This window comes from Austrofundulus limnaeus, unplaced genomic scaffold, assembly GCF_001266775.1.
Source record: "Austrofundulus limnaeus strain Quisiro unplaced genomic scaffold, Austrofundulus_limnaeus-1.0 Scaffold43, whole genome shotgun sequence".
NCBI lineage: Eukaryota > Metazoa > Chordata > Actinopteri > Cyprinodontiformes > Rivulidae > Austrofundulus > Austrofundulus limnaeus.
The window spans coordinates 104,446-128,598 of record NW_013952445.1 but is presented as its reverse complement, the minus strand read 5'-3'; the positions used below and the strand labels follow the sequence as shown (position 1 = coordinate 128,598).

General features: G+C 39.0%; 2 protein-coding genes across 6 annotated transcripts in view; one reads left to right on the top strand and one right to left on the bottom strand.

Moving 5' to 3' along the window:
* dclre1a (DNA cross-link repair 1A (PSO2 homolog, S. cerevisiae)) overlaps positions 1-5,762 on the top strand; it is a 13,682-nt gene extending 7,920 nt beyond the window's left edge. Inside the window, exons 5-10 of the mRNA XM_014007574.1 lie at positions 295-413; positions 1,631-1,774; positions 1,868-2,013; positions 3,545-3,699; positions 4,188-4,329; positions 5,342-5,762. Of these exons, the coding sequence (XP_013863028.1) occupies positions 295-413; positions 1,631-1,774; positions 1,868-2,013; positions 3,545-3,699; positions 4,188-4,329; positions 5,342-5,502 (867 nt within the window). The 3' untranslated portion in view covers positions 5,503-5,762. The remainder of the gene's footprint in view (positions 1-294; positions 414-1,630; positions 1,775-1,867; positions 2,014-3,544; positions 3,700-4,187; positions 4,330-5,341) is intronic.
* Positions 4,340-23,538, bottom strand: LOC106516952 (pleckstrin homology domain-containing family S member 1). 5 transcript variants are annotated; one of them, XM_014007578.1, is made up of 19 exons: positions 23,029-23,527; positions 22,593-22,630; positions 22,222-22,316; positions 21,992-22,110; positions 21,422-21,556; positions 20,837-20,912; positions 20,705-20,734; positions 19,499-19,537; positions 19,143-19,196; positions 17,750-17,812; positions 17,543-17,614; positions 17,372-17,455; positions 17,183-17,226; positions 17,031-17,075; positions 16,793-16,933; positions 13,023-13,136; positions 11,550-11,645; positions 10,424-10,559; positions 8,066-9,376 (listed from the first exon to the last, which is right to left on the bottom strand). In XM_014007578.1, exons 2-19 carry the CDS (start codon positions 22,615-22,617, stop codon positions 9,305-9,307), a joined length of 1,440 nt encoding a protein of 479 aa, XP_013863032.1. In that variant the 5' UTR covers positions 22,618-22,630; positions 23,029-23,527; the 3' UTR covers positions 8,066-9,304. The 5 variants fall into 5 exon arrangements, with proteins under 5 accessions (XP_013863034.1, XP_013863032.1, XP_013863030.1 ...); XM_014007576.1 differs by having other exon boundaries at positions 22,593-23,527; XM_014007580.1 differs by lacking the exons at positions 8,066-9,376; positions 10,424-10,559 and adding an exon at positions 4,340-4,477 and having other exon boundaries at positions 22,593-23,538.
* Positions 23,539-24,153: the final 615 nt, after the last annotated feature.

Here is a 24,153-nt window from a genome sequence, read left to right as displayed (position 1 = left end):
ACCCACTTTGATGCATTTTTCAAATTTCGCCTTGGGGCGGAGTTATCTTTTCACAGAGGGGGTAAGATACACTTTAACATGGTTGAGACACTGGCCTTGAAAATTTGTATCAAAATTATAAAAAAAAAAATTGGGAGTTGATTTTCCACAATTTCAGAACTATAATAGGCAGATTTCACTTCATCTCATGGTTTAAAGCACAGTTTTTAGTTATGAGAGTTAAACGTGAGATTTCTCATTATTTGTGTGATGTTACGCCTCAAAAACTATTATCTATATATTTTTTATTATCAGATTACAGGAAACCTGTTGAGGAGCAAATTGAGGGTGTCAGAGCAGTATGTCCATATCCTTCCCATGAACACTGAGGTCACTGTGGAAGGAGTCAGAGTCATCCTGCTGGAAGCCAACCAGTGAGTCATCTGTGACACCAGCAGGGATGGGCTTCACACTGTCTGCCTTTTATGTAAAAAAGAGCTTGTTTTATGTTATGAAGAGACAAAGTAGTAGTTGTTTTAGTCGAACCTTGTATGCGTGAGCTCTGACAAAATCTAACGAGCCAGAGATGTAAAGTCTGTGATTGTTTTATGAGAGTTTCATTAAGATTTATCTGGTGGTTCATCACATATATTGTTAACAGACAGGGTTGACTCAACTATTTTATGGCAAAGTTATAAAAACAGATCAGTTGGTATTTGGAAAATCTGGTAGAATGACTCAGCTGCTACTACATCAAATATGGCTGAGTTCTAGTTATTTTTGAGTTTGTTAAACACTATTGTCCTTTCACTTATGGCAGAGGGCAGTTAAAAAGAACTGAGACACAAGCTTTTACTCCAGGGCTATTCAACTAAACTGCTCCAGGAGCCCCAGCTATTGCAGGTCAACAGCCCAGGGGCCAGACATCCAGCAATTAAAGTTAATATGTAAATAAACCAAGTATTACAAAAATTTGTTACCTTTGAAATTGTTTATTTTGCTGCATTTAATCATGAATACAACAAACAGAACCCTATAAAGTAGTGATAAAAAAGAACACACACTTTGCCTCCTATTTAACACAAATAATATTTTGACATCTCTGACTTGCCAACTTTTTWAACCAATTTTATTTTCAGTTTCATAGTTTTATCATCAACTGCCTGTCATTTTAACTGTCTTGAGTGTGCATAGAAACAGTTTTTACCTGTTCTAGCCATGATTCGGATGTTTCTGTAGATACCACACATGTCTATGTTTAACTAAAAGAACTTAGAGTAATTAAAGTAGAAAACAGGGTTTTGGCTTAAGAGATGAATGAACAAATTGGCGGGCCGAACTTTGGTCACTCGTGGGCTGKATGTGGCCCGCGGGCCACCAGTTGAATAGCCCTGCTTTACTCACTTTGGATAATAAATAATAGATATGGTTTTTAAAAGAAATTACCATTCCTCTGATCTTGTACATCTTTGCTTTTAGTCATATCTAATAAAATGCACTCAGATAAATGCCTGCAATATATTTTTTTCTCGACAGAGACRACAGTTTAGTGTTTTTAATCCCAGACCTCTTTTGTCTCCAGTTATTACTCATCACCTTTTCTTCCTGCTCGATCTCCAGCCTCACATCCTTCCTGTTTCTGCTCTCTCAGTTGTCCAGGAGCAGCCATGCTGCTGTTCTTCCTGCCCGATGGCCAAACAGTCCTGCACACGGGCGACTTCAGAGCCGACCCGTCCATGGAGGCCTACCCTGAGCTGCTCAGCTGCAGGGTGCAGACGCTCTACTTGGACACCACGTGAGCGCTTTCTCTTTGTTGCTACAGTGGATCTGCGTAAATTGCGTTGAACTCAAGCTCGTTCTCCTKGGCAATCTGTGTTTGTGTGTGTAGCTACTGCAGCCCCGAGTACACCTTTCCCACGCAGCAAAAGGTCATCAATTTTGCCACCAGTACCGCTTTTGAGCTAGTGACCTTGAACCCCCGTACGCTGGTGGTGTGTGGATCTTACTCAGTGGGGAAAGAAAAGGTCTTTCTGGGTATGTGACAACCTAGATTTGAAATGTCAAGCAGTACGAAAATATGTGTATTTTTTAAACATCTTAATATTTACTCCTGCTAAAGTTCCTCTGGGATTTCGGTTTTATTAAAAAGGGAGCGGCTTGAAGTTTTGATGAAATTGTTTTTGAAACCCTGGTATGTGTTGTCCTTATGTGGAGGCAGCGATGTCCTCTGGTGACATGCGTGAATAATGCTTTGTTGCACTTCTGCATGGAGAAGCATGTAAAAAATGTTGTTTTGACTGAACAGGAGAAGCGTTACTTTTTCTAATCACTGCTGTCTCAACAAGCAAACGGATAGTTTGTTTTTCTTAACGATACCTTTTAGTTCATCTGTTTTACCATCTTTAGCTTTGTACACTTAAAGGGGCAGTATTATGTGTTTCTCAGGCATATATTTAAATACTATACCATAATAAAGTATCTATGTCACCTTTAGCTGTTATTAAAATGCTGTTTTTATGTTTAAATAGAAAATAAACTTATCTTCTCATCACTTCCTCTTCTAAATGCCTTGAAATTGGCCTCTGTCTCTTTAAGAACCACCTTCCGGGGTGCGCTGCCATGATGCAGTTTACTTGGCATCTGAAAATACATTTCCTCAAAGGTATTTTTAGTCTGAAAAGAGCTTCACTGAGTGAGAAGTAGTGTTAGGAGCTCGGCAGACAGTTTCACTTTCAGTTTCACTTTCACCCGAGAGTCTGCAGGAGTCATGGGCGGGGTGTGTGGGGAGGAGGGGAGGGGGCGCTCTGCCATGAGGAAGCTCGGCTTAAAGACACATCCCAGGGGCGTTTCTGGTCCCCACCTGTCGTTTTGCTCCTCAGCATGGCTGCTGAAAAACGCTGCAGGATTTCTCAAACATGCATGAATGAGTCAGAGCAAGACTTTCGGCATGTTTTTATATGAGAGTATAACATTTAAACATGACATAAAACTCAAAAAAGTTGATTTTACATGATATTGCCCCTTTAAGACTCAATAAGCATGATTAAAATAAAACTAGATAAATTGGTAATGCTGAGAGCAGAAATGGCCTCAGTTAAATTTACTGTAGATGCTGAAACTGAGCTGATGAAGCTTCAAAATAAAAACACAAGCAAAAAGCAAAATGAAGCAAAGCAAGCTAATATAAACACTAGCTTAAAAACAAAAAAATAGCTAAAGAAGCATCGGTAGTTAAAAGAATTGCTAGCTAAAATCAACGTAACACTAGCCTAATGCTAAAAGGAGCACAAAAAGAGTTGGTTGAAGCATATTTTGAAAAGAACTGTTTTGGATTTTAAAAGATCTCATATCTATTTATTTAAATGACTAAATCAAATTAGCACAAAGTGTGCAAAAGGWGTTGGATTGCGAAAACCATTTAGGCCAAACAGGAAAAGCTAAAGCGTGAATGCTGACTCAGCAGTAACTTTTTAGGCAGGCTTTGGTGAGATGCCTGTTACGTAAAAATCCAGTTTCTCTGTGCGACTCTGCTGCTCGCTCGACCAATGTTCTGCTGTATTTTTAGCTCTGGCGGAGGTCTTGGGGTCTAAGGTTTGCCTCTCCAAAGACAAATACAGCACCATGTGCTGCCTGGAGTCGGAGCAAATCAGGAAACAGATAACCACTGACTGGAAGGCAGCCCGGGTCCATGTGCTGCCCATGATGCAACTCTCCTTCAAGGTGTGAGCAGCAGCTTTTGCTTTTTCATGAAACAAATGTCCGTGTAAGATTTCCTTTATTTTATTCCTACTGTTTATTTTTATTTTTGCATATTCAACAAACAATACTCTAAAAGGCTTAGAATAGTGTATAGATATTTATAAATGTGAAATATTTCACTAGAAGTTCCAAACTAATTCATTTTGCCATCTGTTTAACCCCAGATAAGCGCCGAAGCTGCTATAATTCACACATCACTAGRCACAGAAAAGCCAACTTATGGGAAATAAATGCTGCAGTTTAGCTTTTTAATTTGTGATCTTATTAAAGTCCCCGAGCYTTGTCATCAAAAAGAGCTGCTGTAATGCAAAAAATATGTTTGCAGGAATGCTGATGGAAAAGTGAGGGAGGGGGAAGAGAATTGCCAGTTTTTAGGGCGTTCATATTCAGAGTAAAACATCAAATCTGTTTTTTTTATGTTTCCTCTTGTTTCTCCGTCTGTTCCGCAGAAGCTGCAGGATCATCTGGCACGCTTTTCATCACAATATGACCAACTGGTAGCCTTCAAACCCACAGGCTGGACCTTCAGCGAGCAGGCGGCGTCGGTGGGAGACATCCAACCAGAGATCAGCGGCAACATCTCTGTTTATGGTGAGAGGGACTGGTTACCAGACAGATTTTAGTAAAAAAATGCTGGGATCTGTTAACATTGGCTCATTCTGTCGGGGCTTTATTCCAAAAATGTTGTTTGTTGTGTCAAAAATGTTGCTTTAGTCTTCGATTAATCCTACAGCTCCTCCTGTAGGGACAGAAAAGCTAAAATTAACAAATCTTTTAGTTTCTGCTTGCTGAGGTAGACGTACTTTAATGGATCCATCATCCAGCTGGTCTGTAGCCTATAGCCATTTTTGTGACAGACAATAACACAAATTCTGCCTCTTCAACAGCTTGTTACTGAAGTAMAAGTTGATTAACTGTATTTTTATGTATTTATTTTCTTCTATGTGCTGCTAATATTGAACTTTTCCTGTGGGAGGAGCAGGCTGAAGACTTGATTTGGTTCCATTCGATCTAATTCTGTTAACCAACTTGAAATGAGTCAAATGAGGACAAACACGAGGCGGACGCTTTATGGCTGCGTTTCTAAACAAAATAATGTTCTGATGGTGTGAATCTGACACCCACCTTTAGCATGCAGCTCCTCTTGCTGCTTGTCTGATACAGTACGTCTTTCACCTCAAACCAAATTGCCCATTTGTGAGCTGAGATGCTTTTTAATTGAGAAATTAAGACCGGAAACAAGCCGATGAATTGCAAGCGTGTGAAAACGCCTCTCAGGTCCGAGCCGAGCCATCTGGTCAGCTCCCCACAGCACTCGTCTCGTTRATAAATGAAAGATTTCAGTAATTAGAGCTTACATTAATCTTTAGGCTCTGAAATCAAACAAAGGTTACCCTGAGCTGTATGAAATGGTGCAGCATGAAGGAGTTGACTCCAGTAGTTGTCCAGATATGTCTGCAATTCTGAAATGTGGGAAAGCACTCGATATAAACAAAGCACGTTAAAAAAAAACCTTTTGCTAGACACCTGAGCTATCTGATCTGCAGACTCTGATTATTAAGATGTGAATTTCCAGTGAAGGAATTCTTCTTTTCCTTTACAGGAATCCCGTACAGTGAGCACAGCAGCTTCCTGGAACTGAAGCGATTCGTTCAGTGGCTCCGGCCCCTCAAGATCATTCCCACGGTCAACGTCGGCTGCTGGTCGAGCAGAAAGGCCATGGAGAAATGTTTCGGCGAGTGGCTAACGGAAACCAAACTGTAAAGACGTGCTGCTGAGCACACGAGTTCATCTCCAGATTTCCAGAGTTCATAACTTGCTCTTAAACCAGTTTATGTTTTTTTAATTAAAATTTTTTTAATGAAGCTATGAGACTTTCTGCACGCTGCTGAACTAACTGGTTGTGTGGCCCGCTGTGGCCACCTCCTGCTCCATTTTGCCTTCATCATCGTCCCGCTTTTAAACTCCGCGACTGTTCCGTCAATGTTTTTATGTGAAATTTTAATAAAAATGTTCAATTGCTATCGCTTTATCTTTCTCTTGCACGCAGATACGGTGTTGGAAAATTTCGCTTTATTTTTATTTTTTGGTTTTGAAAGGTTTGACCCCACAAACATCCTCCAGACTGATGTGAGCAGAAGCTCTGTTTGCCACAATGAGAGTTTCCTGGGTTATGTTTATGTAGGGTTTTGTGTTTAGTTTTGTCTGTCAGCCTCCGTGGATCTCACTTGTGTCTTGTCCCAGTGATTGTTTCCCTCGCGTTCCCAGGTGTACTGTGTCATGTCATTAGTCTTCTGTGTATTTAAGTGCTGTCCTGTCTCTGGGTTTTCATGGGTTCATTAGTCTACATTCCTGGTCATAGTAGTCATCRTGTTCGTTGTTAAAGGTCACTAGTCTAAGTTGCTGTTCATCGTCGTTGTTCCTGAGTCACTGTGTCACCAAGTTCGGGTAAAACTCTGAGTATTTTATGTTCAAGTCGAGACCTTTTTTGTGACCTTTTTGAGTTTTTGAAGTTCCGTGGTTTTTGTGCAACCTGGCCCTGAGTTTTCACCTGTGTTCCTGTGAACAAACTACTCTATTTTTTGGAGCTCCTGACCCCGCTTTCTGAGTCGCTCACCCCGACGTGACACTGTTGTGAAACTCGATTCACTGAGTGAGAGTTCTGTGGCGGAGCTGAAACTGCAAACTGGTTTCTGAAGTGTGCCGTCGGCCCTTTTTTTTTCAAGTGCTTTATCTCTGGGACTATAGAGATGGACAAGAAAAAAAAGTCTTGAGTCGTAAAGCGGGATTTTCAGTCAAACTAGTTCTTTATCCCATTCTAGTTTTGTGTGTTTCAGTCTTAAAGAAGCAGCCTGGGGTAAAACGACAATAAAATCTAGTTTACACTGTTTAAATAAATGTTGTAGATTGCTCTTCTTTTTGTCACCTGCCATCAAAAGGTGAAAGAGTGTTGTGCGTGTTGTGTTGGCCAAATAGCTCATGGTCGCTGAACTCATTTAAAATAAACATTTAAAGGCACAGTGTGTAGGATTTTGTCAATTCTTTTAGCCGAAATTGAGATAATCACTAATGACAATAATAAAAAACATGTCTAATCATTGCAGACAAAGACCTTGTTTTATTATTTTTACCTTATAAAAAGCTGTTTATATCTCCATGGTCGCGGGTCGCCACTACAGGCAGCACCATCTTGCACCGCCATCTTGTCTACGAAGGCTCATGAAGGACAAACTGCGGTGGCGGCGTCAAAAACGGTTTTAGTTGTAATACTATAAATGTAATATTTGTTTGTCATTGTAGCTGGGATAATTTTACTTATTAAAGCTCATAATCTTACCACTTGAAACATCACTAGCCCTGAAGCTGCTGGTAGACATCGCGGTTGGAATTATTAAAGGTTTTTGACACCTGAGAGACACCGTAGCAACTCCTTTGTGTTTGGAAGCGGGGGTGGGGGTGGGGGGAGGACCAGGGAGGATGATTCAACCACTCGACCACTAGATGTCGCTGAAAACAACAAATCCTACACACTGTGCCTTTAATAAATAGACATTGGATGTAAATCTATACTGATTAACTTTTGGAACGATAAAGTGAAGATAATCGCTATAGTCAAGGCTCTGATAAGAAGTTTAGAGGACATTTTGCAACATTCACTTTAACCGGTCAAACTGGAGTCTCTAGCTGCCGAAAATTTTGAATTTAGTTTCTCCTGGTGCTGCATAGATATGTTTATTTTTTTTGGATGGTAGTTTTCAACCCGTTCAGTTTTGTCTGTTTTTCGTTTTACATTTTCTGAACTATTACCTGAAATTATTTGCCACGCAATTGCAAAATAAGGTCTGGACTTACCAACTACAATCTTGTCTTCATCCTCCTCTGGCCCCAACATGTAAGGCTGGATGGACAAGTCTTCCCTTGTTAACGTCTTTTAATTACTTTGTAAAGAAAGTTTCTGCGCTAGGCCTAAACCCCACTCTATCAAACTAGAATGGGTTTGAAGCACCTCGTTTGGATTTAAAGAGACAGCCTCAACACGAGTTGATCTGAGATACACCTCAGAAAAAGGGGGAAAGAGGGGTTTGTGGAGTTACAATAAGGTGGAATTCAGACCAAAGCATTGCAGTTCCACTTTATATAGACCCCAACGGAATGATATGATGAAAAAGGATTTAAAAGCATGACATGTCTCCTTTTAAGGTTTTTACTAACAAATGTCCCTAATAAATTCTGTTTCTCAACAATTTTATCACATTTTTTATTTGAAGTGCTCTGTAATTTACATTTCCTGTCCTGTGGAAAAAAACTTATACTTAAAAAAAAGGCAAATTGTTAATAATTAAGTTTATTCATAATCATTTTACAGATTCACTTTCCCACAACAACTGAGATTTTCTTCACCCGTTGCAAAGATAAAGATAAGATAAATAAGGAACATATTTACAATACAGCACAGCTTGAACATCACAGTTGAATTCTAACTTTGACTTGTCTTTAATCCGTTTCTAGGACTCCATTAAAACTTGAAACACTATCATTGCCTTTCCTCTCATGTCGGATCGTATTGTTTCTTGATATTAGGAAATAAGAGCTTTGTTCTTGACCCCTGGAGACTGTGGCGAGGGCATTTTTAAACCCCGTTTTAAATCTGGCTGGTTCATCGTGATTGAAGTTAGATGGGTCTCCGTTTGATTCTAGCAGCTATACAATGTAAAACACTGGAACAAGAATTTCAGCAAAGGGAGCTAAAAAAAACACAAACCTGTGAAACATATCGTTAAGGCGTGACACCATTCTGCCATCACTTTAAACTCCCTGAGGAAGGGATGACATAAACTACCAACTTCTTCTTTTCAGCGATTATTTACAAGCCATTTCTGATTTAAAATAATACAGGTTATTTATGAAAACTTATGTTTTTTTTTCTCTGTCAAATAAATGCAAACAAGCAGGTTTGTGTGGCTCTACAGAGCAGCCTGTTCACTGGGTTTACAAGGACGTCTCATCGCAGGCGAGACACGCCGAGCTGAATGGAAATGATTCATCGTCCCCGGGGCAGGGATGACGTATGCGTTAGTTACCCAGGTGTGCCTCAAACCACACTTTCTGATTGCTGGTGTTTCCCCTTGTCTGTGAACAGGCAGATGCCTAAAAATAGCTCACAGACTCTTTAACCACCCAAAATCTGAGGCACTTCTCTGCATCTTTACCTCTTGAGCAAATTAGCTTATAGAATACAAACATTTCTCTTACATTTGCCTCAAAGTCAGGACCTTGCACCACAAAACTGGCAGTCCAAAATACCAAAGCTATGAGGGCACGGACTCTAATAAGGCGTTCACCTTTTGTTTCCTGTAAAGCCAACATGAACGTTTCAGTGGCATGACGCTGAACATGCAAGAAATCAAAACAGACATATGTTTGTTTACAGGACATAATACAATTCTCAAAGTACAGGCAGGTTAATCAAAATTTTAAAAAGTGACAACAGTTCTGGCAAATACTGTTAGTAGTTTACATTATGGTACAAACTCCACTGAGAGGCTGGCGCAGGCAGGGAGACGTCTCAGTCGCTGCAGGGGCAGTTAGGCAGATGCAGAGGCTGGCATCCTTGCTGACGCACGACGGTCACTATCACCTGCAATCAGATCGGCTCATCAGATGGACTACATTGGTGTGTGTGAATAGAAAACACAGCGCCTTGAAAAAGCATACACGCCTTCTTGAACGTTTCTACATTTTGTCACGTTGTTCAACCACAAACTTCAAAGTATTTCCTGGGATTTATAGAATGGAAGGAAAATGATGCAGTCTTTTTTTTTTTTTTTTTTTTACTTTTTCTGTACTGGATTGTGTATTTATAATTTTTGCACTTCTTTTTCCAAAATAGCTTGAAACTGCAGTTTTCAATTCTTGCCACAGATTTTCTGTTCAATTTAGGTTTGGGCTTTGCTGGGTCTTTAACACATAAACATGGTCCAAACACCAGGAAATACTTCATTGGATGGATGTTAGTTGTCCTGCTGGAGTGTGGTCTTTGCTTCAAGTTTTTTCTAACCTTTAACATGTTTTAAAATGTTTATTTGTAAAATAATTGTGAAAGAGATGCATGTTTTATGGGTTAGTATTAATTCTATGTATTTTTTGTTTTCACTTTACAAATACTGAATAGAGTTGGTCTATCGCACATATCATATTCAAGGCCCGTGGGCTGGACAGAATTACGTAATTTATTTTTTTACTTAAATAAAAATGAAAATAGTTTTTAAATTTGAATTTATTATTCAATGTAACAAAATAAACAGGTCAAGAAGAACAACACTTGTTCTGCCCTGTATTATAATGTGTCAAAATAAGCTACTTTAAAGCCAGCATTGACCATAAGCTACATTTCCCACAATGTATGTCGATTATGCGTGGGAATTTCCTGTCGGAAACTGGGACAGTTCAGAATTCAAGACTCACCACAACTCAACAGAGAGTAAAACTCTTACTTTTACTTTTAATAATATTTCTGTATTACTTAATTCACATTTAATCAGATGCATGGTGCTTTTCAATGTTTATAAGCGGACGTGTTYAAACGCTGTTTCTATGCAGGTAATACCAGGTAGAGCTCAGATATTGTTTGTTAGCGGTGCTTTAAAATGCTGTAATCTGATGAGTTTTGAGTCATAAAATGTACCTCCTTCCTGATGGACTTGCTGAGGAGCACGTTGAACTCGTCCATGTTGCTGATGAGCAAGTCGTTTATGGCCAGGATTTGATCTCCTTTGTGGAAGAGGCACACGGACTGTGGCTGTCCCGTCCAACCAGACACACTGGTCACACAGACACACAACCTGACTCAGACCTTTTAATGTCACTTACTTCCCACTCGACTGTTTCCTTCACGGTTTGCATAGCAGTTAAATGAAACGGTCTAAGTGACAGGTGAGATTTTTAAAATAAAAACCAGCCGTGGATATCGCTCTGTCTTCACTGCAGTTTTACAGTGTTCTATAAAAACAGACTTGTACTCAAGTGTTGCCACTTTAATAGGAATCACATTTATTTTAACATGCATGTTTTCTTTGTTTGCTCCAACACACCCAATTCAGTGACTGGATTACCTCTTCAAGTTCTTCAAAAGCTTGGTAATCACCCGTTCATTTAAATCAGGAGTGTTGGAGCAGAGCAACCTCTAAAACATGCAGGATAGCGTCCCTCAAGGACCTGGATTGGACACCCCCGACTTAGAAATAATTAATATGCAACATTTTAAAAACAAACGACTGCATTACAAGTTTAAGTCCTATATAAATAGTAATAATAAAATAAATAATTGGTAACATGTAAAAGCCTGTTTCTGGTACGAGAACACAAGCTTCACATGATTTTTCTTTTTCCACATCAGAAATGAAATGTGGGAATTTAAACTAATTAATCCATGCAGCAATACCTAATCCCATCATGAATACTCAAACGTTCACACAATCCTTCTGAATGGACTTTGTTATCCTCCACAAATGAATTGACGGCTCCCTCGGAGGAATATTAAGCCTGATTAAGCTGCTGAGAGCTTTTCTTTCCCGCTCCAGCCAAAAAAGAACAAATAAGGACGTGCAGCATCATGGCCGGCTTTGCCTGAAATGCTTTGTGGTTTTTAAAAATGGCAGTGTGTGATTGAGTGGCTCAAGGGGAGCGAGTTTCTGAATACTAAACATGCTGCGTTTGTCCCCAGGTTTCCCTTTAGATAAGCCTTTTTTAGACGTTTGAATCAGAGCAGCATTTTCAGACTGTGGTGTCCAATCACACTGCTCGAAACTTACCTTAGTTTGCCGTCGGCTTCTGTCAGTGTGAGGTCTTTTTTCAGATCTGCCTGCTTCACCTTAAACTGCCTCTCCCCCGCCACGGCACCGTCCAGGCTTCACAGCAAAGTAAAAAATAATAATAATTAAAAATGCTGCATTTTATTAATGTTTTAAACACATGTTATTTATGTTAAGAAATGGTTGTAACTATTTTGGTCAAGCTTTAAAAATGATTGTGAGATCAGTGTGTTGTGAATAACTCTCAGATCTGATTGGTGCAGAAAACATTGTTTGCATCACAAAAATGTGGTTAAATATTAGCTATTAAAGGGGCAATATCATGTAAAATCAACTTTTTTGAGTTTTACATCATGTTATAGTGTTATACTCTCATAAAAAACATGCCCAAAGCCTCACTTTGACTCATTCATGCATGTTTGAGAAATCCTGCAGCGTTTTTAGGAAGCCATGCTGAGGAGCAAAACGACAGGTGGGGACCAGAAATGCCTTTTGGGGACCAGAAACACCCCTGGGACGTGTCTTTAAGCCGAGCTTCCTCATCACGGAGCACACCTCCCCACCCCACACACCCCACCCATGACTCCTGCAGGCTCTTGGCAGTGACAAGGCAAACTGAAAGTGAAACTTAAACTGTCTGCTGCTCTCAACACTACTCACTCAATGAGGCTCTTTTCAGATTCAAAATACCTTTGAGGAAATGTATTTTCAGATGCCAAGTAAACTACATCACAGCGTGACACCCCCCAATCCCCAACTGAAACGTACAGGATTGAAGGGGAAGGTGGYTCTTAAAGAGACAGAGGCCAATTTCAAGGCATTTAGAAGAGGAAGTGATGGGAAGACAAGTTTATTTTCTATTTAAACATAAAAACAGCATTTTAATAACAACTAAAGGTGACATAGATACTTTATTATGGTATAGTATTTAAATGTATGCCTGAGAAACACATAATATTGCCCCTTTAAAAGCCTGATTTTTTTCCTGAGCTCAAAAATGAGCACTTCTGATCGTCTCCACCATCTGTAATTGTAATCAGGACTTCTACTTTTCACACAAGTTTTGATGTTGAGGTTTTCTGAGTTTCTAAAGTGCAGTTTTGAAGTTGTGTTGAATGCTCTATTATGGCTCCGCTGTCAGCAGGAAGGAACTCCTAGAAACGGCTCCAACCGGTCCGGCAGGTGGGCCCCAGCATTCCTTCTGGGTTATGTTGTCTCACACTAACTGCACTGATGTCTTTTGTTGTTTGGGACTGACTCTGAGCTGCATCTGGTTTTGTCATTGACAGTCACACAAATGGTGCTGCACAGCGGGCATTTCTGAGTATCCTGCCCTGACTGAATTGTGGTTAAAACATTTTGCTTCTGCAGATTCCAGTTCCATTCAAAACACACTTTATTTTTGTAGCAATGGGCTTGTCGTATTGGCTTCCAGAAGTGGTAGTTGTGCTTTTGGACACAGGTGAACCTCACCTCTCTGTGGAGCTTTGTTTATCCGGCGAGTACACCTGTCTCTCCAGTGTGTCCACGGGGGAAATGGCGCCACTGGAGCTGCTGCTGAAATCCGAAGATTGACGTTTGTCTTCCCTGTGAAACCCGGAGATAGCATGACAGATTGCAACATCTGATCTCGGCGCACGTCATTAGATTGTCAGACAAAGACAAAACAATCCACAAAGGGACTGTTGTGCCTCCTGAGTAACATGACAAAGCTTTGTGTTTATTTTGAGCACATGCTGAATGAAACCAGCCGACATTTACAGCTGTTGCAGAGATCAGACAYAACAAAAGCAGAAAGAAGTAATGAATGGACACCAAAAAAGTACAACTAGTTTGATTTCAGCAATGCAAAAAAAAAAAAAGTCATAAGATTTTAAAACAGTTCCTAAGAGCAGCATGTTTCCAAGAAGTTATTTACRAACCCGCAGCAGAGGCGGTGGCAAATCTTTAATTAAGAAACGTGCCTGAGAGGAGTYCTTTGACTTCCAAACATGGAAGAAAGCTCGTTCTTTAGCGTGGCAACACAGCAGTTTGCCRCAGCTGGCTACAAATCAGACATCAGAGTGAAATGATGAATTATTACACAGTTTGATGYCGTAGCAAACTCTGTGAAGCAAACAAGCAGCAGGCAGGCAGCAGAGGATGGCATGAAATAATTGGAACGGGCACAGATCACTCTGTCTCTGCGGTATGGTGATTAACACCGAGGTCTGCTTACGGTCAAACAGTTTGGCTAAAAAAACTGGCGTTTTTGTAGAAAACTGAGGATCTRACGCAAAATCAAATGTCCGAGCATTAAAGAGCCAAAACTTTAGGAAAGCATTTGCAGAGCAGCTTTCATCCTKCTCAAATGAAATACTGGTAGACAAAGTCTTTGTCACACAGGTTTTTTTTTTAGGGAAAAGCCACACAAAGGGCCACTTTACCAATCAGACCTTCATTGTAACGTTGTCAAACAGAAATCATTCTTAGTTGGATTTGAATCACAGGCACAAAAAGAACATGACAAGTAAAAGCATTTCATCTGATGCGGAAACTGATTTGACCACAACTCGCAGCACATCCTGCAGAATAAATGGGATTCACTGTCACTTAATTAGTACAATCCTTACAGGTAAATGTGCTGGGGAGCTGTGGGAATAGGTTTCTGCAAAAAGGGCTGARACGCTGAAAAGATGGATGCAACTACCAATCACAAGGCCACGAGGAGGTCAACCACAATCATGTCCAAACCGTCAACACATGCAGCWCGCACTATTAGTCGTCAGATACTCTGCTGGTCTGCTAGTCTGGCCGAAGCAGGAGGTTTTTAATAATCCTCAGGAAATCTGGTGATTTTTATGAAAACAAAGCAACGTAAAGTGTACCGCCAAGAGAAGACAGAAATCATTGTGACCATCTAGAACAGGGGTGGGTAACTGATGGCCCATGCGCCATATGTGGCCCTTGGGTGACTTCCATCCAGCCTGCCAATGATGCCCCACTCGTTTTTTTTTTTTAACAAAAGCACTAAAATCTGCTCTTAGATTAGACCTCTTTGGATCAACCTACTTATGTTAACAGACATACTCAGTGATGAAGTTCAACAAATCCAGATCCTCTGTGACTGACGATCACCTCTCTGCTGTCCCACATACCACCAGCTCAGACATTCAGAAAGATTTTAATGTGGTTGTTAAAGCCCAAGAAGACAGACTGGATKTTTCTCACYGAAYAAGTAAAATGACTGAAAAGCATTTAAAAGCACTGATTGTTTTTTATATCAATTTGAGACCATATTGCTCAACAGTTTTTTTTGTATTGTTTGTGAAATCTGACATGTTAAAAACAGAATGAAACAACTTTATGATTGTTTTTGTTTTTACTGTTTGTATTTGAAGATTTTCCTTTATCACCGACATCACAATTTYACATATCTACATAAATATTTACAGCATAAACTTGTCCTAATTACCAGTGGCAGTTTATATATATATAAAATTAATGTAATTTGCTGCTAATTTATTCCTATCATTGGATTCCCACAAATGTGACCATGGTCGCAGGCTGATAAACCTCCCTGGATATGTGTGGAGGAAGCCTTGATCCCCCAACCCCCTNGATAAACTTCCCTGGATGATACGTGTGGAGGAAGCCTTGATGCCCCCCACTCCCTCCCCCCAACCCCCACCTGTGTCTGGAACCCAGTCTGGAGGGCGCGCTGGGTGGAAACAGAGAAACTGAACTCTGATGAACTGCGCGTGACTGATAACAGCTGGTTTGGACTCTGAAGGTCTCTGACTGGTCCTGGCACTCTGCCCTGGATGTCACCGGCTCTGCTGCACCCCTTCCCCCCTTCCATATGTTTTGTTCCCCCACCCCCTCCCTCCCCCGCCTTAGCTGCTCCTTTCGCAGAGTAGTTTTTTGTGCGCATGCTCGTCTGTTTTTCTGTATAAAACACAGGATCAAAGCTCTTTTTTTAACTCGTCCTTCCTATGTGTGTGTGTATTCTAAACTGCAAGGGTAGCGCACGATGTTGAGCAGGGCCCTGGACATTCGCTCCCCCATGTTTGTTATTGTGTGTTTCTCCGGACGGATGTTCCAAACTGCAATTTTGTTCTGCATTGCAKCTTTGAYGTTGTGTGTGAAKRACAATAAAATGATTCTGATTTTCAATGGGTGACACCCTTGGTCTAGAATGTGGTTCTGAACTCAGAGCTTCCCCGCAGAGACCTAAGAATGACTGTGCATTTTATTTATGCACCTCATCCAACCACACTGAGCCTTATTTACCTTAAGAGAAATTTTAAAAGAAATTTTGTTGCCTTAAAAGATCATTTACTATAAAGGCCTTTAAAGTTAAAAAATTATTAAATAAAGCTTAGGCTATCRCATATTAAATATAGGAAAAGTGACTGTTTTCACTGTTTTGTTTTTATGAAACACTCCAAAAACTTGTTTTTGCTCCGTCACTGTGCTGAGTGCTAAGGTACAACTTTGGACATGAGATGAAAATGATAACACAGAAGTTGCTAAACAAGTTCTGAAGTGATATATCTCTTAGATTCTTGAATAGCCTGCGCTGCGGGAAGAAAGCGCTCACTGTTGTTAGTTTAAGTATCTCAGTCTGTAAGGCTGTGTTTGTCACTAATGATGACGTTTATCAGCTTGGACACATACTGTAATCTGCAGGCCCAACCCTATCCCTAATCCTAAAACAAATTAAACTAAGTACTGCTCTTGAACCTTTTGGAATAAATTCACAAGCTACCAACTGAAAGCTATCAATCTGATTTTTTAATTTCAGCAGCCAAACTTTTTGTAACTGTAGCTAGTATTTAGTTACTGAAGTTAAAATACACTATAACCATTAACTGTTTTTTTTACATTTCCAAATCTGTATATTGAATAAAAGGTTACATGATTGGGTATACAGCTGTGGTGTCAGAATGAAGCTCAGAGCTGATTGGCTGATCAATCATGTGTACCACATACARGTGGGACATGAGGGGCTCGCCACACATTTTGAGCTCTGGAGGGCTTATAGATGAACCCAGTTGGTCAAAAGAGGTGTCAATCGAAAGAAGACAACCAATTGAATCGTTTCAACAACCTATTCTGCAAATTCAAAGTCCCTGGTAGCGAGGGTCAGACTACAAAGAGGCAGGAAGTAACCACAAACTGAAAAAGTACTGCTGGGGGTACTTGAGCACGTCACAAAAAGTCACATAAAACAAAAGGTGAAAAGTCTAAAACAAACTCACCTGTCTTCAGGAGCTGTCTCTTGAGGAGACATGGGCACAGGGGACATGGGCTCAGGCGACACGTGTGTCTTTAGTTTGTCATAGACCTGAGTGATAGACCTCATCAGGGTGCCAGTGGTAAATTCTGCAACTTCAATGTCACTGGAAGCATCATTTTAAACATTATTAAATGTTTACTAATCAATGGCATAAGAAAACGTATTTCTGGGCATATACTGTAGATAAACTGAACACTTACGCTGCTGTTGATTCGTTACATTTAAATTCTGTCATCGATTCATATCTGCAAGAGATGGATATTCAAATTCAACAATAAACAGTAATAATTATTGTAACATCCTAGTTTCCAGACGTTTAATTCTTAGTTAACAAACAGAAACAAGAACTCACAGTGACTCCAGGCTGCAGGCTCGGCCTGCAATTTTCTCCTTGTACTTTTCGTGCCATTTGGAGAAAAAGAGAACAATATGAGCAAAAGTACAAAAATACACCTTTACTCCCAGCTCAAGGCTACAGTGGTATATTTTACCGAACAAAAGAACACAAAATGTCACACAACTAATCAACAGAATAACCAACCTTTGGCTTTAAATACGATCTGGGATAGTCATAGATTGGATTCACAGGCTCAGATGCACGCCTGACTTTGCAATAATCATCGTCCTGCAGTCAGAAAATAAAACACTGTGCTGTTTCTGTTTAAAGATTCCCAAGTGGTCAGACGAAGTATTGTGCATGACAGTGACGTACCTTTGGTGTGACGAACTCAAAATCCACACCGTTAGAGGATGGATCAGACATCGATCTTATTTTCGGTGTTTGCTGAAACACACGCAGACACACTTAAATATTTCTGTTAGGGTAGTAAAGGTTAACTCCTTCAAAAGTAATAACAGTTTTAAAAACTTGGCACTTGAAGGGTAGCTGTAACATATATGTAAATATGAGGGTACGTACAGGTGTCGGATCCTTTTTTTCAGCATTGTCGACYACGTCGTCTCGCTGGACGAGGAAGGATGCCTTCAAATCAACAAAAAGTTGTTCCAGGTGAATTGTTTTTGTCCCTGATGGATGTGCTCTCTTTTAGAACTGTTAATTTCCCTTTTTAAATGGTGTCACATTTGTAAGGAACATGCATTTGTGGGGTGAGCAGTAGAGCTGAGTGTGCGGGTTGCGCACATGAAAAATTTGCCAAAGTTTCTCAGTCAAACAGCTTGTGTTGTAGCCTATGTGGCTCTGTGTGTGTGTGTGTGTGTGTGTGTGTGTGTGTGTGTGTGTGTGTGTGTGTGTGGTTGTGTGGATAATTTTTCTTCTGATTGCAAAATAACCATTTTTCCCTATTTTGAAAATGTCTCCCAAACTGTTCGACGTAGGATTGAACAATATATTAAAATCTCATATCATCAAATTAGTTTTCATTTCAATAGTATTGCAAATGTTTGCCTTAAGTGCAATTAAAGAAGGCTCATAGGTTTTCCTATTGTAGTTCACCCATTATCTTATCCTGCTTCTTCCTTTCAGGRCCACCGGTGTCTATATCCAGCAGTCACAGTGTGAGGGACGGGGTACACCCTGGACTGGTTACAAGACTATCACAGGGTCACATAGAGAMAAACAACCACTCATTCTCACCTAGAGACAATTTATAGTTACCAMTTAGTCTAGCAGTTGTGTTTTTTGTCCTCTGTGGGAGGAAAGCATGAGTAACCGGAGAAAACCCACGTATGGACGGAGAGAACATGCAAACTCTACCCCGAAAACTGCCTGGCCAAGATTTAATCCGGCAACCTTCTTACTGAGAGGCAACAGCTCTACCAACTGAGCTGCCCCAATTGCAGTTCATTAACCTTTAACATCCTGATAATACAGTATATTTGGGGTGATCATACTKCCATAGATGATCAAACCACACTTGGATGAAAATGGCGAAGTTCCTAAAAACAGTTTTGAACTTCAAAACAAACAAAGRAAACTAGAAAATGTGGATGTTCTACGTCACATTGACATTAAAAGAACCATAGCAGATTAAACTGTTCTCTAACATCCCAAATCCTTTAACAATTAAAACACACGTGAAAATTATGTAGTTGTATTTTACAGCATTTTCCTTCACCAGTTATTAAACCAAGACTTTTTGGACCTTCTGCATATCATGTTGGACAGTGGTCCTCAACCCAAACACTACCATCAAAACACCAATGAACCAATTCAAGGATGTACTCAAGCTGCTATTCTGTAAGAATCCACTGAACATAAAAAATGCTGTCCATCAAAAGAAATGAATTTATGAAAATTAAAAAGAACAGAATAACCAGATCCTTTGTGCCGAGCCTACAGTACACAGACTAACCTTGTCGTTTTCAGTTAAAGATGTCTTGCTTCGTTTAAGAGGGTTGGAAATTACCTGAAGAAAAAAAAACAGGAGTCTTTCTTCTAAGATGAAATAAAGATCAAAGAATGAATCACTGACAAAAATGCCTTGAGGCTTTTCTCTGGGCCACAAACAGGACTGGTGACTGTGAGACTAGGTCATTTTGCGTATGCGCAAAAGGAAGGAAGTGACAGTAAATACAGTAGCTGTTAAAGAATAGTAAAGCTTTCTTCCAAAGCATAATATGAGCTAGTTGACTGTTTAGTACAGTAGTAAAAAAATACATGGAATAGATAATAAGTACCGTAATCACAAAGTACAAACTACTGCATTACCTTGGTTTTTGAGCTTGATTCCCTTGCAAGTCCTATGTCCTGCAAGTTCATCAAAGACAGATCTTTTGAACTGGAGTTCTTACTAAAAGTTAATGACAAATTATTATCTTACCTTTTATAAACAGATTTTTTAATGCAGCTTGAAGAAACCAAGTTTCATTCTGAGTGGATTAATGAGCTAATGGCTAACTGGAGCTGATCCAGGACCAAAGTGGGTTGTTGCTGTTTTAAAACAACTTTGATCCTTCATTTTTTAAAGGAGTTTAAGCATAAATAAATTACATTAATTTAGGAAATCATTGTGATATTTTTTCAGGCCACCAGGTTAAATGAAAAGTGCCACAGCTAGCTGCTGCTGCCAGTGTTTGAACTCGCAGGGTGTATTCACACCTGGCACATTGGTCTGATTTAAATGAGCCTTTTGTGCGGATCAAACAACTGGACTAAGACCCATTTTTGAGGTGGTCTTAGTCCCCTTTCAAACAAACTCTGGTGCAGTTTGCTTCTGGTGTGAATACAGACTGGCCTCAAACCAACTACAGGAAACTTTTAGGACTTCACAAGCCACCAAAGCTAAGCAGCGTTAGCCCTCCAGTGTTGCTAATGCTAACACTGCGCTACAAACAATGAGCATCTTGTCTCCTTTAGGTTGCGGCACACATTTAACAACGCTATCCCAAAATTATAAGTATATCATTGCAAAATCGCCACTGAATGAGCTGCTCTTGATGTTCAATTTTTTTTTTGCTCTTGATATTTCGCACCAAAAGAAAAAATAAAGTCCGCTATTTGGTCTGGACCAAACAAGTGGACCAAAGGAATTTCCTGGTCTGAATGTGCCCATAAATATCAACAAAATTCTTAGCGAATGAGTGTGTCATGCAAAATTGATGGCAATACTAATAAGAAACCTACTTTAACTTTTGTTTTTAAACTGTGGTCATTCAAACAGCTGTCTACAGCAGGTAAGATACTAATTGTTCATATCTTTTTCATGGAACCCCACTTCAAAAATGTGAACTGTCACTCTAGGCTTTAGAATTGGTGCTTTATAGAGTTTATTTTTCTTACTTTCTATGTTTACTGTATACTAAACAAGTAGCCTTATCTATGCATAATGCTAATCAAATTCTCACTATTTAATGCACAAAATATCATCAATCTTGTCTGCAGCAATTAGATGAAAAATATTGACTTCTAACTTACCTCAGCTGTTGGCTGGACTTTACTAATTTCCTACAGAAAGAGGACAGTTAAGTAATGTACAATATAGCAGACATGACAAATAGTATAATTAAAACAAAATAATTGGATTTCTCAAAACAATTACAAATATACCTCGGAGCTGAGGAGTTTATGTGGCCGGTTTGACAGAGCTTCATACAGGTCAGTGAACCAGTCGTCGATCTCAGTGCTAAATCAAAAGAAAAGAACCACTTAGAAAGTACATTTTTAGACCCGACAAATTATGTTTTCAACACTTTAATTTAAAATCCAATACCAGAAATCAAACGCRAACAGAACACGGTCCCAATTTCGCAATGATTTGGTGTGTGCAAATCCATTATCGGATGATCAACTGTGTCTAAAGAGGACAGCGGCGTCATCATTTATTGTCTGATTGCAGGCTCTAAAAATAGTTAAAGGGTGATGAGGGTGGGCCGAAGTGTTGGACGCACTGGGATTGAGTCACTGAGGACCATAAGGCAGAGACAGCTCAATCTCTGCAACTTTCAAATTTAAGGCAAACAAAGAAAAACAATGGTCATATTTATACATTATGTATTTGAACGAAACTCTAACCCATATTTCCTGTAATGATAAAACCAATCACCCCTCAGGCACAGCTGTGATAAGTAAGTGGGTTCTTGCAGTTCAGTGGTGCATGAATGCATGAAGCTTAAAAAAAAAAACCTGACTGACCTGGTCTCCCCAACCAGGAAGTAGTCCCGGTCTGCAGACCTGATGTAGAGCACGCAGGAGGGGGAGCATTTGAAGGTCTTCTGCACCCACGGCCATTTCTGGTGATGCTGAGGGCTTCCATACAGCAGTGAGATTCTGATGGAGGAAAAGGAAAACAACAACAACAACAAAAATACAATATTTTGTTTATTTATATTTTGATCGTTTTGGGTTTAACTGAAAATGAGAAGAGAGAAATCTTAAAACGTTCAAAACAGGGTTTTTTTGTCTAATAATCGCCTTTTTTATTTATATTCAAATATTTTAGCAACTTCTTTTTTGTAAAGAAAACTGACTTTTATTTTCGCGAATAGATTAAAATGTACTTTCTAAGCACAAAAGTACAAAAAAATAAAAATAAAAATAAAAAATAAAGTAAAACTTTGGACCCCCCTCTGCCCTGAATGGATGGAGGGAGTTTATAAAGTCTGTAAATACTAACACATAAAAGAAGCAAAAACAAATAAACTGTTTTTTTCTTGTTTGTTTGTTTTAACAGTTATTGATTTATATTAAAATGTGAAAACATACTGTGTCAAGTCTATGCCTCCTATTGGGCTGCCCATTTCCTCACTGTTCTTGAAGTACCGGAGCTGATACTCGTGCTCACTGATCTTGTAAAGCACAAAGTAGCGCTTCTTCCATGATCTCTGCAAAATAAAAGAGTTTTTAGTATTATTTATTTATTTTTGGCATGCAAAAAAACAAAACAAAATGAAAAGGCTTAAAAAATACTTCTCTTATTAAACAACATTTGTCACCTCTGGCTTCAGCCGTTTTTGTGGAGGAGACTTATACAAGTATCCAGACCGGATTTCTTTTGCAACAGTAAATGGTTTATAAAACACTGCACGACCTGAAGGACAGAAGAAAAAAAATTACCCACACTTGTTTTCAGTCTTTGCTTTACTCCTTCAGATACTTTGCAGTAGAATGTTAAGGATAAAAGGCATAAATTAAAAACAAAAAGAATTAAAACGGTTTGTTGTAGGACTAAGTAAAACGAAACTGGCAAACTGTACATCAGTGTCAGCGTGTGATTTACACGTGAACCTCGACTGGCTGTAAAAACAAGTTTACTGACACACTGTTAACACTTAAAACCAATACAGAAGATATTTAGATGTCGTACCTCCGTTCTTCTGGCTTTTGGACATTGCGATACCACACCTGAACAAAATAATTACAAATAAAAAAGGCATAGAAAGTGATCATTGCTGCTTAAAAACTGTAAAACCTTCTAAATATCAAAAGAACAAAGTATAAGTTTAAAATTGACCTAATTCCTCTGTGGAAACTGAGACAAGCTCCTAACCAAAAGATGCACTGAGGTGAAGATTTCTGTTCATAACTTATATTTTTACGTTTTAACACAGAAAAATAGTCTTATATGTGATAGGGATCAAGTAAAATCCTTCATAAAGTATTATTTGCACAACAATTGAATTATCAATGAGTATAAACGTAAAAAAGTGAGTTAATATCCCAGTTAAGACTCTTTCAGGTTTCTTTGTCACACAAGAAAGGTTCCTCCGACACTTGAGTGAAACCAAACAAAATCTTCTTACCTCTGCCCAGAGGTCCTGTTCCCTCAGCTGTCTTTGTGAAAAGCACGGCTGCATGAGAACACACGACTGTTTTGCTGCCAAACGATGATCATAATGAGAACTGGAGTTTCTGGTTTCTTGCTTCAGGCTTGTTTTAAGGTCCACCTGCTTTGTTGTTAAAGTGCTTTATGCCCTGAAGAGTTCATTAAGATCCATGTCCTCTGTGGAAAAGTACCCATTTATTAGGGTCAGGAAACGTCTTAATGTTCCTTTTCATGATGTTTACGTTTTCCCAATATCAGAATCATGACAGGTGCTTGAAATTTAAAAATATCCTTTAAAAAACTCCACTTTAAGGAGACAAACATTCTCTCACACAGGCGAACTCTGCCTTATTAAATGTCACACACGTGCTGGAGGTGGAAAAAGAAAGTCTATCATAATGACACACGCTCAGGGCAAAACAACTGGTTCTTATATTTTATTGCGTTGTATTTAGGTATGTAACAATACATCGATCCATAATACAATACAATACAATATAATATAATATAATATAATATAATATAATATAATATAATATAATATAATATAATATAATATAATATTTTAGGCTATCATATCGATGGAAATTGTATCGTAACTGACTTTAAGATATTGAGAAACACTGGATCGTCATCCAAAAAAATCAATATATCATATTGTGAAAAAGCTGGTGATTTACACCCCTAATTCTATCATAAAAAATTGTGTTATATTCTATTGGAACATGTTGAGTCAAATTGAGTCATATACTGTTTTATTGTATTGTATTGTATTGTATTGTATTGTATCGTATCGTATTGTATTGTATTGTAACATATTGTATTGTATTGTAACGTATTGTATTGTATTGTAACATATTGTATTGTATTGTATTGTATTGTAACGTATTGTATTTAATTGAATTGTATTGTATTGTATTGTAAAGCATTATGTTGTTGTGAGTTGTATTGTGTTATGTTTTATTATATTGCATCACATCATATTGTATTTATAGTATTGTGTGATATTGTATCTTTTTATAACATTAAAAATTGTACTGCATCATATCATGTCATCTCATCTCATATTGTACCGTACCATATTGTATCTTATTGTACTGTA